Below are 14355 nucleotides of genomic sequence, written 5' to 3' on the forward strand. Positions count from 1 at the left end.
AGGGGAAGGGTGAGAAAGATGTGTCTAATGGTAACATCACATTGAAGCAGGCAATAGGATTGCATATTTTACGTGGAAGCTGGTGGGTTGGAAGATGAGAACAAGGGAAACCCTTGCTCTGAGAGAGAGGAGTGGAGAAAGTGCAAAATTAGAGCATGTGGGATCAAGGGTAATGTGCTGATGTGGGTAGACAGCTGGCAGTGACAAATGGGATACCAAGGGTTCAGTGCATGGACCCCAGCTTTTTAAGTATTTACATATATGTGTGTGTGTGTGTGTTAATGATTTAGATAAAGGAATTAAATATAGTACCTTGAAATATGCATAGGACATAAAGTTGGGTGGGAGTGTGAGCTGGAGGATGCAGAGAGGCTCCAGTGTGATTTAGGCAGGTGGAGTGAGTAGACAAAAGGATTGCAGATGCAGTATAATGTGGATAAATGTGAGGTTACCACTTTTTTGGTAAAAACAGGAAGGCTAATTATCATCTGAACTTTGACAGGTTGAGAAGGAGTGAGGTGCAATGCGACCTGGTTTTCCGAGTGTACCAGCCATCAAAAGTGAGCACTGAGAGCAGTTAAGAAGATAAATGCTGTGTTGACCTTCATAGTGAGATACAATTATACAATGCTTTGATAAGTACATGTTTTCAGTATTGTGTGCAGGTTTGGACTCCTTATCTGAGGAAGGATGTTCTTACTTTGGAGGGAGTGCAGAGAAAATTACTAGGAATAATTTCTGGGATGGCAGGAATGCCTAATGATGAAATATTGGGAAAATTGGGCAGGCACAGTAGTGTAGAGGTTAGCATAACGTTATTACAGCGCTGGTGACCCGGGTTCAATTCCTGCCACTATCTGTATGAATTTTGTACGTTTGTTTTGTCTGTGTGAGTTTCCTCTGGGTGCTCCGGTTTCCTCCCACATTCTAAAGACATACAGGTTAGGAAGTTGTGGGCATGCTATGTTGGTGCCGGAAGTATGGTAACACTTGTGGACTGTCCCCAGAACATTCTATGTAAAGATGCATTTCACTGTGTGTTTTGATGTACATGTGACTAATAAGGAAGAAACCTTAATTGTAGAGCAAGTCCAAAGGGCGAAATGCTCTCCTCCGACTATGTATCTATTCATGTCACCAACTGTGTCACACCCTCAAGTAGTGCCTGGATCACTTTCTTTCTGGGTGACCTCCTCAAAGTGCAAGCCACACCCTTGGTCACTCAGACCTTGGAAGCCTTTTCCTGATTCATTCCCCCAGATTGTGCAAGCTACACCATGGGTCATACACTCACACTGTGCGAGTTCACTTTTGGTTATTCCATCACACAGTACAAGTCTACTCTTGGTCTCTCACTCACACAGCGCCAGCCCCCCTTTGGGTCTCTCCCGCATAAAGCAAACCCATGTCTGGCTCACTCACTCATATATTGCCAGCCCCTCACTGGGTCACTCACTCACACTGCACCAGCCCCTCACTGGGTCACTCACTCACACTGCCCCAGCTCCTCACTGGGTCACTCACTTACACTGCACTAGCCCCTCACTGAGTCACTCACACACTACCCCAGTTCCTCACTGGGTCACTCACGCACCGCACCAGCCCCTCGCTGGGTCACTCACACTGCACCAGCCCCTCACTGAGTCACTCACGCACTGTATCGGCCCATCTCCGGTCCCTCTTCCGCGCATCCCCGCTCTCGGGTGCGCGGCCGCGCTGCGCGTGCCCGCGGCGGTCAGTGGCGACGGGTGGCGGCGTCGGCATGTCGTCGGTGTCGTGGTCGCTGGACGAGAGCCGGAGGAACAAGACCAGCCGGGTGTTCCCGGTGCCTAGGCAGACCTCGCTCTTCCAGCCGCCCGTCCTCAATCCCTTCGTCTACCGCATCCAGCTCAGCGTGGCCGACAAGCTAAGGGTGAGTGAGTGAGGGCGGGCGGTTGCCCCGGCGCCGCAGACGTTATTGGGCGATGGAGGGGGCTCCCCGGTGGGGTACGGGGGAAAGGGGGGGCTCCCGACGGGGGACGACGAAGGGGGGCGTTTCCCCGTGGGATGGGGAAGGGGGGGTTCCCAGCGGGGTACGGGGGATGGGGAGCTACCTGGGTACAGGAAGGGTGGACGGCAAGGGGGAGCCTCCCAACGGGGTGGTGGCTCCTGCGGGGGACTGGAGGACGGGGGATTCCAGAGGGGGGCATGGGGGGCGCTCTGGGGTCGAGGGGGGCTGGGGTGTGGGGCTCCAGTGGGGGACGGGGGACGGAGGACGGGGGGGGGGGGGCTTCAGAGGGGGCGGGGGACAGGGGGGCTCCAGTGGGGCAGCGGGATGGGGCAACAAGGCTCACAGAATCATACTGCACGGAAACAGGTCCTTCAGCTCAACTGGTCTATGCCGACCAAGATTCCCATCCAAGCTCCTCTCATTTGCCTGCGTTTGACCAATATCCCTCCAAACCTTTCCTATCCATATACCTGTCCAAGTTCCTTTTAAATGCTGTTAATGTACTTGCCTCAGCCACTTCCTCTGGCAGCTCTTTCCATATACTGACCATCCTCTGGGTGAAAAAGTTGTCCTTCAGTTGCCCATTAAATCCCCTTGCAGTAAACCTATGTCCTCTCATTTCTTGAATCCTCAACCCTGGGGAAAAAAATATGGTGTGCATTCACCCTATCTATGCCCCTCATGATTTTATACACATCTGTAAGATCACCCCTCATTCTATGCTCGAATGAATAAAGTCCCAACCTGCTCAACCTCTCTCTCTGTAACTCAGTTCCTCGAGTCCTGGCAATATCCTTGTAAGTCTTCTCTGCGTTCTTTCCAGCTTTATGGCATCCTTCCTGTAGCAGAGTTACTGAAACTGAACACAATATAAAAAATGTGGCCTCACCAATATCTTGTACAACTGCAACATAACATCCTAACACTTATACTCGATGTCCTGACTGATGAAGGCCAGCATACCAAAAGCCTTCTTCACTGTCCAGTCTACCTGCGATGCCACTTTCAGGGAACCATGTACTTTTACTCATATGTCCCTTTGATTTACAACACTCCCCAGGACTCCACCATTCACTGTGAAAGTCCTCCTCTCATTTGTCTTCCCAAAATGCAACACCTCACACTTACCCAAATTTAACTCCATTTGTCAAAAATTCTGACTACCTTCACTGTCCATGACACCACCTATTTTAGCGTCATCTGCAAACCTACTAACCATGCCTTATACATTCTTATCCAAATCATTGATGTAGATGACAAATAGAAATAGCACTGACCCCTGGGGTACACCACTAGTTACGGCCTCCAGTCCAAAAGACAACCTTCCACCATCACCCTCTGCTTCCTACCGTCATGCCAATTGTGTATCCAGTAAACAAGCTTTCCCTGGAAACATTGCCATCTGACTTTCTATAGCAGCTTACCATGCGGAACCTTATCAAAGGGCAACTGAAGTCCATAAAGACAATGTCTACTGCCCTGCCCTCATTGACCTTTGTGGTTACTTCTTCAAAAAGCTCAATCAAATTTGTGAGACATGATCTCCCACGCACAAAGCTGTGCTGACTATCCCTAATCAACCCCTGTCCCCTGTCTTTCGAAATCTTCTCAAGGGCATTAGGATTTTTGCTGGGGTTGGGGGGGGGGGGGGGGGTGCAACTGAGTTGTCAGAATGGAAAGTGTGATGTAGGCAGGAATAAAGTGCACTGGGTTGAGGGCCATGACTCCTGTGAGCCTGGGGGTGTGTACAGGGCTAGGAAAATGGTACTGGGCACTAAAGATGTAGTTACCACAGATTGTGGGTTCAATATCATTAATATTACAGAGTTGATACTGTTGTTGCAGGATCTACCCAGTTCTGGACAAACAAAGCTTGGCTCAGTGTTGCAAGTGGTGGGAATGATGTGATGGTTAGCAGGATGGAGAGGGGGGAAGAAATGTGAGGGTCACCGCTGGGGGGGGGGGGGGGGGAGGCAGTGTGAATGTCACCATTGTAAGATATAGTTGGGGGTGGGGGGAGCAGTGCGAAGGTGGGCAGGCGGCAGTTTGAGGGTCACCACTCAGGAAACATTTCTGTGGTAAATGCAGTGAACTGGAAGCCACCCCATGTATTTTATTGTTTCTTACAGATAGCTTTGGCCAGCATTACCCTTGTACCCTTGCGCATTGTCTGTATTTTTATCCTTGCTATCGTTGCTTGGCCATGTTCACTTTTTGGACGATTCTGTCATCCTATATGTGGCAATCAGGAGCCAATTCCAAACTGGAAACGGTAAGCATTAATTATTTCTGTCTATAAACATGTACATCACCACACATTGAGTGCCCACTAGAGTAGGGATGGGTATTGAACTCAATGTTGCCTTCGTCTTTCAGTTAAGGAAGGATCTGATACTGATATCTCCTGGCTCCAATGTGCAGTTATTGAGCTCTTCTATAGTTGGCAGATTTAAATAAGACTGATATTTGAGAAGCAAAAGCAACAGAACATTGATTATGTTTAAAACTGTTTCTCTGGCATCGAGCTTTAATTATTGAAAGTGTGGCATTCGCATTTGCTCTTTTTTCTAACAAAATGATTCTAGTTTACAGTGCAATCAAGGTGGGCTGGTAAATGCTTTTAAATATTGCTGCACTCTAGTTGGAGCAGTTCCTCTTGGAAGCAACTTACTTAGGTTGATCTTAATGTGCTTGACTGCCATTTGGGACCTGAAACCCAAAGTTTTGGTGCTCCTTTTCAAGTTTATCAGCCAAAACTGCTATGTCATCTTGGTAAATCTATAACTCTTCAGGATATAATTTTTTCGCACTTGGATTTATTCATTCAATTTACAGTAATAGAGTTATGAAGCATGGAAATAGGTCCTCATTGACCCACCAAATCTGCAACTAAGCCTGAAGCACCCATTTACACTTACCTAGCACAATTCCATTTTATTCTCTCCACATTTGCATCAACTCCCTCTCAATTTTATCACTCATCTAGACATCAGGGGGAATTTACAGTGGCAATTAACTTACCAATGTGCATGTTTTTGGGATGTGAGAGAAAAGCAGAACATCCCGAGGAGACCCATGTGGTCACACAGAGAATGTGCAAAACCCACAGAGCAGTGGAGGTTAGAATTAAACCTTGGTAACTGGAGCTGTGAGGCAGCAACCCTACTAAGTGCACCATTACGCTGCTACATTTGTTGAAGTACAGTATGGTATGTGATAGCAGAATTCATTTGAATGGACAATCTCCACTTTTGAATGTGCTCGCAGAATGTCAATAGGTTCAGTGTAACTGAGTGGAGCTTGGCTTGATTCTCTTGTATATGTAAAACCACATTTCCAGTGTACAGTTCAGATGATGATTAAAATTGGGAACCTTGGTATATAAAAAAAATACTTTTCCTCTTTTAGCCTGGGACTGCAGAGTAATCATTGTTTACTTTTATTGTTCCAGTTGAGAGAGACTAAGCAAAAAATTTCCTATTCTGTTTGTTTGAACGTCACGTTGTGTGATCTATGCCAATGATGCACCCAATAAGTGGCCAGAAAATAAAAGTGAGAAATATTTTAGGAATGACCAAAGTAAATGTTTCTAAGTATATATGGTCACCACAGCATATAACAGATATGTTTATGTATTGACTGGCAAAATGCTGTAGCTTGAATTCCCGGTTACTGTAACCTGCCAGAGTAATGGCATTATTAATTTGTTTTGCCCCACCTGATAAGATTGTTATTTCAGTGAAGTTTCTTCCAGGTCAGGTCAATGGAGCATCTTTCTTTACTTTGTATTATTTTGCAAAAGGACTATACCTTTACAAGGGTTGTTCAGAAATAGAAAACTGACCAAGTGAAATTATTGGTAAGTAAATAGCCATCTATTTTAGTCTGAAACTCTCTCCTGCTAACACAGTTTTTAGTATATTGTGTTGGGTTGCACAGGAATCAGTACTTGGGCCCTAGCAATTCACAAGCTATATCAATGATTTGGCTGAGGAGAGCCAAATGTTACATTTCTAAGTTTGCTAATGACACAAGAGTAAGTGGGAACGTGAATAGTGATGGGGTTTCCATAGGGCCTTGGTAAGACCATTCCTGGAGCATTGGTCTCCTTACCTGATAAAAAAAATGCTCAAAGTAGGTGGAATGTAGTGAAGATTCACTAAAGTCAACTGATTTCTGAGATGGTAACATGGAGACACAAGTGACTGCAGATGCTGGAATCTGGAGCAGATGAAGACTCTTGACCCAAAAGGACGGCTGTCCTTTTCCCTCCATGGATGCTGCCTGACCCATTGAGTTCTTGCCAGCATCTTGTTTGTTGTTCTGGGATGGTAAGTCTGGCTGAGGAGAGATTGAGTAGGCTAGACTTAAGAGTTTAGCAAAGAGGTGACCCCATTAAAACTTGACAGTGCAGATTAGGGAGGATGATTTCCCTTGCTAAGGGGTCAAGAACTAGAGCTCACAATCTCAAAAATATAGGGTAGGTCAATTAGGGCTGAGAAAAGGAGAAATTTCCTCATTCAAAGCCTGGTGGATCTTTGGGATTCTCTACCTTGAAGTTCTGTGGTGCTCAGTCATTAATGCAGTCAAAACTGAGGTAGATTTTTGAATGTTAGAGGAAGCAAAATGAAGCCAAGAAAGAAGATCAGGCATGACCTTGTTGAAGGAGAACAGGCTCAAGAGGCCAAATGGCCTACTCTGGCTCCTGTTTCTTATGCTCTGACCTACAAAAATGACCAGGACAGTAACCACTTGTTAGCTGCAAACCCTGCCAAAATGTTTTAACTTGCCTATGTATATATCAAGTTCAGACATTGCCCGGCATCATCAAACAACATTTTGTCAATGTAAAAGAATAGATTTGAAACTGGGTTCATTGAAAAGGTGGTTAGACTATTGTGTTAATTTTAACAGAATAAGAATCAGGTTTATTATCACTAACTTATATGAAGTGAAGTTTGTTCTGCAGCAGCAGTATAGTGCAATAGACCTAAAAATTACTATAACTTGTAAAATAAATAAATAGTGCAAAACAGAGAAGGAATAATGAGATAGTGTTCATGGACCATTCAGAAATATGATGGCGGAGGGGAGGAAGCTGTTTCTAAACCGTTGAGTGTGGGTCTTCAGGCTCCTGTACCTCCTCCCCGTTGGTAGTAACGAGAAGAGAGCATGTCCCGGATGGTGAGGGTCCTTAGTGATGGATGCCACCTTCTTGAGACACTGCCTCTTGAAGATGTCCTTGATGGTGGGGAGGGTTGTGCCTGTGATGGAGCTGGCTGAGTCTACAACCCTCTGCAGCCTCTTGCGATCCTGTGCATTGGAGCATCCATACTAGGCTGTGATGCAACCAGTCAGAGTGCTCTCCACCGTACAGCTATAGAAATGTGCAAGTCTTTGGTGACGTACTAAATCTCCTCAAACTACTAACGAAGTAGAGTCGCTAGCGTACCTTCTTTGTGATTCCATCAATGTGTTGCACCCAGGATAGATCCTATGAGAGAAACAAAGGGCTGCAGAATCTGGATCCTCTGAGATGTTGATGCCCAGGAACTTGAAGCTGCTCACCAATCAGGAGGTTCCAGTTTAGCAAAGTTAACTTACAACAGAGATGGGAATCAGGACCTGTTGACAAGTCCTTTTATAATAGTCTTTTATAAAAGACAAGTCTTTAATAAGATGCCAGCAGCTGTTTTTATTTACTTAGTGATCTTAGTGATGCCTTTGTTAATTAACAGAATGAGGATGGCATGTGGTCAACAGCTTTGTTTTTTTTATTTTAATGAGATGTGGGCCTTGCTGATAAGATTAGCATTTTTGCCCATTAATTGTTTTTAAATTGAATAGCTTGCAAGAGTATTAAGAGTAGCTGTGGACCTAACTTTATGTACAGGTAGATTTATGTATGCAATGGTCAGAATGAATAAATAGTTCCATCTAGCTATTGAATCCTTACTAACTGCAATTTCCAAAACCATTAAAAGGGAAGAATGAAGTCATCACATCAGCTCTAGTAAGAGAGAACTAACTTTTTTGTTGATTAAGTATTTAATAGTTTAGTTCCAATCATTATAAACCATTTATAATTATATCTAACAGATTTCCAGACTGGGGAAAGTGTTTTGTTTATAGCTGTCCCTGGAAATTGTCAGATGTTTACATTTACTCAGTTTTCTGTATCTGTGCACTAATTATTCATCAAAATTGCCCTTGTGAAGGTAGTGGTTAGCTAACTCCTTAAATCATTCAAATTTTCTGATAAATGCAGTCCCTCCGTGCTGCTTTGGAGGAAATTCCAAGATTTAGACCCAGTGATGACAAGGAACAACGGTGCATTAGTCAGGATGGTCTGTGACTTGGAGGGAAAGTGCAGCTGATAGTGTTCCCATGTGTCTGAAGCCCTTGTCGTTCTTGTTAGTAAAGGCTGTGGGTGGAGGAGGTGCTGTTAGAGTAGTGTAGGTGAGCCACTTCAGTACATTTTGTAATTAGTGTATACCAGCCGCTGTACGCCATTGGTGGAGGGAATGGATGATGGGGCACCAGTCAAGCAGCTTGCTTTATGCTGTATGGTGTTGAACTTCTGAAGTGATTGGAACTACACTCATCTCAGTAAGTGGAGAATATTCATCACTTCTCATTTGTGCTTTGTATATGGTGGAAAGGCTTTGCACTGTCAGGATATGAGTCACTTTCCAGAGCATACCCAGCCTTTGACTTGTTCTTGCAGTCAGTGTATTTATACAGGTGTACCAGTTGAGAATCTGGTCCCCGTCCCCTCCGCAATATTGATGGTCAGGGACTTGGTGTTGGCATTGCCATTGAATGTCAAGAGTAGGTAGTTTGACATATTGGCGTTGGTCATTGTTTGGGACTTGTGTGGTGTGAATATTACTTGCCACTTATCAGCCCATGCCTAAATGTTGTATAGACCTCTGCATGTAGATAATGACTGCTTTATTTGTTGAACAGTTGCATGTAGAATTGCTTAATTTTCTACCATCATTCCAGAATAGATGTGTCATGGCCACAGAGCTTTGATCTGATCTTTTATTATGAGATCGCTTGGCTCCGTCGATTCCATGCTGCTTTTGCTCATGCAATCAAGTGTTAGCACCTGCTTTCAAGTAGACCTGGTCATTGATATATTGCTATAATTATATGTCTTTGTATTAAACCCCTCCTATTTCTTCTTTCTGTGAACATTTGCTGTGAATTACAGAAGTGGAGGCCATGCTAATAAAAACAAATTCTGCAGCATTAGTGCATGCATGCTGTAAAATGTCTTTATCCTTATTATTGTCTCCAATATCTTTTGTACTTTCTCACTTTATCTTTAGAGAAGTAGCTGTTCCCGCTCAGTTGTCTGCTTCCTGTAATTTCAGTTAGCAGGAAATTGATGTCTGTTGTAATCTTTTTGTCCAGCATTTTTTTGCCTTGCAGATAAGATTTTAATTGCACAACAAAGAAACAAAAATAACAAAGTGATTTTTACTGCAAAAAGCATATGTTTTTGCAGTTGTCATCATCATCACCTGTAAAATTGAAACCAGAAATACAGTAATTCTGACCTTGGGTTCCAGATATGACCTGAGCTCCTGTAGTTACCTCAGATAAATTAAAGGAATTATGTTTCAGCACAATCATCTGCTGAAAATATATTCTTTTAAATCTGATTTCTGTCCTCCATAAGGAAATCAGAACATCCTGAAGAACATGTCTTACAAACCCATCAATTCCGTCTATGCATTCAAGGAAGCCTGATTTGGAAACATAAGCATATTTTGTTACATTAGATTTTAGATAATCCTGTGCAAATTTTTTGGTCTCCTGCAAGTGATGATAGATTACAAGCTATCTATGCTTGTAGGAATATAATTTGTAATATTTTGGTACATAGAATCACAACTGTTAAGAATTTTTTGGCTGGTTTTGTACCAGAATATATTTTGATGCATGGTAAACAGTTCTGTAATTTTATTCAATCTTAAGACCATACGATATTGGAGCAGAATTAGGCCATTCAGCCTATCGAGTCTGCACCGCCATTCAATCACGGCTGATTTTTTTTTCAACCTCATTCTCCCAACTTCTCCAAGTAACCTTTTAACCCCCTTGCCAATCAAGAACCCATCAATCTCTGCCTTAAATGCACCAAATGCCTTGGCCTCCACAGCCCTCTGTGGCAACAAATTCCATAGATTCACCACTCACTGGCTGAAAAAATTCCTCCTCATCTCAGTTTTAAAGGGATGTCCCTTTATCTTGAGGCTGTGCCCTCGGATCCCAAACTCTCCTGCTAATGGAAACATTCGCTCTGGGAATACAGGCCCAGAGACATCAAACGCTCCTCGTATGTTAAGCCTTTCATTCCTGGGATCATTCTTGTGAACCTTCTCTGGATCCTCTTCAGGGCCAGGACATCCTTCCTTAGATACAGGGCCTAAAATTGCTCTCAATGTTCCAAATGTGGTCTGACCAACATCTTATAAAGCCTCATACTTGCTTTTATATTCTCGTCCTCTCGAAATGAATGCTAACATTGAATTTGTCTTCTTTATTACTGACTCAACCTGCAAGTTAATCTTGAGGGAATCCTGAACTAGGACTCCCAAGTTCCTTTGCACCTCTGAATTTTCTCCCCATTTAGAAAATAGTCTACATCTTTATTCTTCCTACCGAAGTGCATAACCCCACACTTCCCTACAATGTATTCCATCTACCACGTCTTTGCCCACCCTCCCAACTTGTCCAAGTCCTTCTGCAGACTCCCTGTTCACTACCTATGACATTACCTGTTCCTTAACCTATCTTGGTATCATCTGCAAACTTGGCCACAATGCCATCAGTTCCTTCATCTAGATCATTAATGGATAAAGTGCAAAGTTGTGGTTGCAACACTGACCCCTGCGGAACTCCACTGGTCACTGGCAAACATCCTGAAAAGGACACCTTTTATGCCCACTCTGACTTCTGCCAGTCAGCCAATCTTCTATCCATGCTAGTACCTTGCCTCTAACACCATGGGCTCTCACCTTGTTTAGCAGTCTCATGTGCAGCACCTTGTCAAAGGCCTTCTGAAAATCCAAGTAAATCACATCCACTGACTCTCCTTCGTCTAACCTGCTTGTTACCTCCTTAAAGAATTCCAACAGATTTGTCAGACAAGATCTCCCCTTAATGAAACTATGCTGATTTCATTTTATTTTATCATATACTTCCAAATACTCCAAAATGTCATCCTTAATAATAGCCTGGAAGTAGGCTATTTGGCTTATTGTGTCCATGTCAGCCAAAAATGCCAACTTTTCGCTATGTTTTTGTTAATCTCAGTAAAGGAGAAAATGTTAATATGAATTTTTCATTTTATGTGGTGCTGCCAGTACATGCATAGAACATTAATTTCATTAAAATTCATTTAATTTATCTGTGGCAAAGTATTCAGGCAAATACAATTAGTTGTACCATGATGGGGTTGTGTTACTCACTCAAATTCCAAAGATTTTCTCAAGGTTAACTGGTGTATAGAAACGTGAAAGGGACTCAAATTAGTAAATGGGACATGCATTGGTAAAGCTGCCTCCTTAGTAAGAATACTGTATATGTCTGCACTGTTTACAGTATGCAAAATCTGTTTTAATTGTATTGATACTCATGGGAAATATCATGAAACTTCAAATTGAAAACTGGTTTGATTTTTTAAGAAGTGTGGAATTTCTTACAAATGATTGTTTATTGGAGAACAAACTATGATTGATGTCTAATTTGGCAGCAGATTACACATGATTAATTTACTTTGTAGCCTTGCTCCCCATTCCATCAGGAGACACTCTGGTTAATCCAGTTAGGAGTACGCATTGAATATGGGTTTTAATTTTGCAAGGGAACTGTGGTATGGTAGTTGATAACTGGGCTACAGGATTAGTCATTCATAGATTTGAGTTGACTGTATATCTCACCATGGCAATTAGAGATTTCAGACCCAGCAGTGAACCCTCATGTTAGGACAATGAGAGGTGGCCAGTAAATACCAATATTGCCAGTGATACCTGGTCTTGTATGTAAGTATATATTAAAATAAAGTCCTATTGGACTTCTTCCGGTAGTATAGTCTGGAGATTTGGGATTAGCTAGATGATGTAATGTGGGGTACAGAATGGAATACTAAACGAGTTTTTTTTCTAATTAATCTTAAAGAAGTTGATGTACCTACTGAAGGATCAGCGTAATAAGTCAAGGCTGAGAACATTCCAAAGGATAACAGGGTTGTACATTAGCACCTCTACTCAATTTAAAAAAAACACTTCTTTCAGAGTTGTTCCACTTCAAATACTGTACAATATCATCTACCCTACTTTTGAAATTTAAAAAATAAATTCCAATGAAATGCTTTTTTTGATGATTCTGTTTACATATTTTGTGTATAGTGCAAGATCCAAAATAAGTTATCCTGCAAATTTTAGACTCAAAATCAAACATACGCTAGAAGAGGATAAATATTTTTGAATGTTCAAATTTACAAAATGAGAGTGAAGATAGCACCAATTAAAAAAAACACTTTCTGCAGGTTTTATATATTGCAAGAAGTATCTAACATGAACATTTTCATATCAAGTATCACTATAAAATATAGAACTTACATTCATATAGAACTGTGTAAATGCTGAGGATGTCTTTATGTGCTTTGCAGCCAGATAGGAACTTTTGAAATGCAGTTCACCTAATACATTTGGCAAAACCAATAATGATGTTTGGATTACAGAAAGACCCCACAAGCAGCAAGTGAGACGATCTGTGTTCTTGTGCTCTGAATTGAAGCAAGGGGTTCTTTTGTGGATTCCTGATAGAATTCTATTCAAAATCCTACAGATACAGTTCTTCCTAGGTATTGTAGTATAAAGCAAAATTATGTTTCCAGAGTTGGACTTGAATCCACATCCTTCTAATTCAGAGATGAGAGTACTATCACTGAACCAAGTTCATAATGAAATATCTTTAGTTTTAAAAGTTAAGGAAAAGAATTCTTGTATCAATTAACAGTTGGATTTGCTTGATTTATTTAAATTCCTCATAGTTACTTTTTTATCTAAAATGTAACACATCATGAGTAAATTTAAGATTAATCAGGCCAGGTGGGAAGGTCCTTCGAATCTCTAATCTGTTAAATGTCCACTTTAAAGCCACAATCAATTTTATTTTGTTTATTGCTTGGAGAGAACCATTTTCTTAAATTAGCATAGCATTTTGGAATTTCATCTTGTACTGTTGAAAGGGTGTAAAATTTAATTGTTACCAGTGCTAAGCATTAGTTAATAATCCATAAATGGATTTTTAGTAATGTGACTGCATTTTTGTTGATTATTTTGCTATAGTGTTTCCTTTTGCTCAATGTTCCAATGACCTCAGGAATTGATCTTTTTTAAATGTGCATTAAAGATTAACCATTTATTTTATTTGAACAAAAACAATTTTATATGAAATTTTAAAGTGTTAAAACAGGCCTAGATTTGAAAATGTATCCTTCCAGTCTTTGGCTCAAAGATGTGAAGGTCAGTATTTATCAGCTGGTTGCACCAGATGGTTAGAGAGCTAATACAATGAATATGCTTAACTGATTAACCATGATGAGATGGAAGATTTTGCGTAGCAGTACAAACATAATTTGATTACATGTACACTGCTTTGACCAACATTTTTCTTTCCTCTCCCTCTCCCTCCTCTATCATAAATAAATGATATTAAAATATGTTGGTTAGAACTTCTGGGAATGGCAACATTTGCCATAATGTACATTGCATTGTGCATATTTCTTCCTTTTGTGATCCTACACCAATATTTTCTGGTAAATTAACATGACTGTGCTGTGTTGTACATAGTGCTGAGTCTGGGACTGAAGAAGAGTGCAACCAATGGTTCCCCCCCAAATAAATGGTTGTAGTTTAGTTCAACACTTCAGTTAAGTTCAGCACTTTAGTTTCTATCTGATCAGTTAAATTCATAGAGCAGTCACGAAGGAAACAATACAGTTGTTACAAGAAGAAAGGTTTAAAAAAATGCTACTCTTAGAATTTGTGGGATTATTCTAATAAATATGTATGGAAATCTTACTGCCTGAGGTGGCATAGTGTGGAAAGAAGGATTTTGACATAGATCACAAAAATAAAATGATAAGTGCAAAGGGAAAATGTAGTCATTACAATTCCCCAAATTGTTGAAGGAACTGTCAAATGCTTTAGGTGATGTCAGAATTGGAAGATGTGGCTTGGAAGGTGTTTAGAAGTATTCAAGATGTTGTTTGGTTACTCTCCATTTTCAATAATTTGCATAGATTTCAAACTCCAGATGTGAGCAAATCTTTGTGTTCTAAT

The 14355-nt window shown here is 41.5% G+C and overlaps 1 protein-coding gene across 1 annotated transcript in view; it reads left to right on the forward strand.

The window, feature by feature from the left end:
- The first annotated feature begins 1629 nt into the window (after window positions 1–1629).
- Window positions 1630–14355, forward strand: part of lpcat2 (lysophosphatidylcholine acyltransferase 2) — a 54693-nt gene continuing 41967 nt past the window's right edge. The window contains exons 1-2 of the mRNA XM_052028650.1: window positions 1630–1912; window positions 4120–4262. Coding sequence (XP_051884610.1) covers window positions 1763–1912; window positions 4120–4262 — 293 coding nt within the window. The 5' untranslated portion in view covers window positions 1630–1762. The remainder of the gene's footprint in view (window positions 1913–4119; window positions 4263–14355) is intronic.

The sequence above is a fragment of the Pristis pectinata genome, chromosome 13 (genome assembly GCF_009764475.1).
Source record: "Pristis pectinata isolate sPriPec2 chromosome 13, sPriPec2.1.pri, whole genome shotgun sequence".
Taxonomy (NCBI): Eukaryota; Metazoa; Chordata; class Chondrichthyes; order Rhinopristiformes; family Pristidae; genus Pristis; species Pristis pectinata.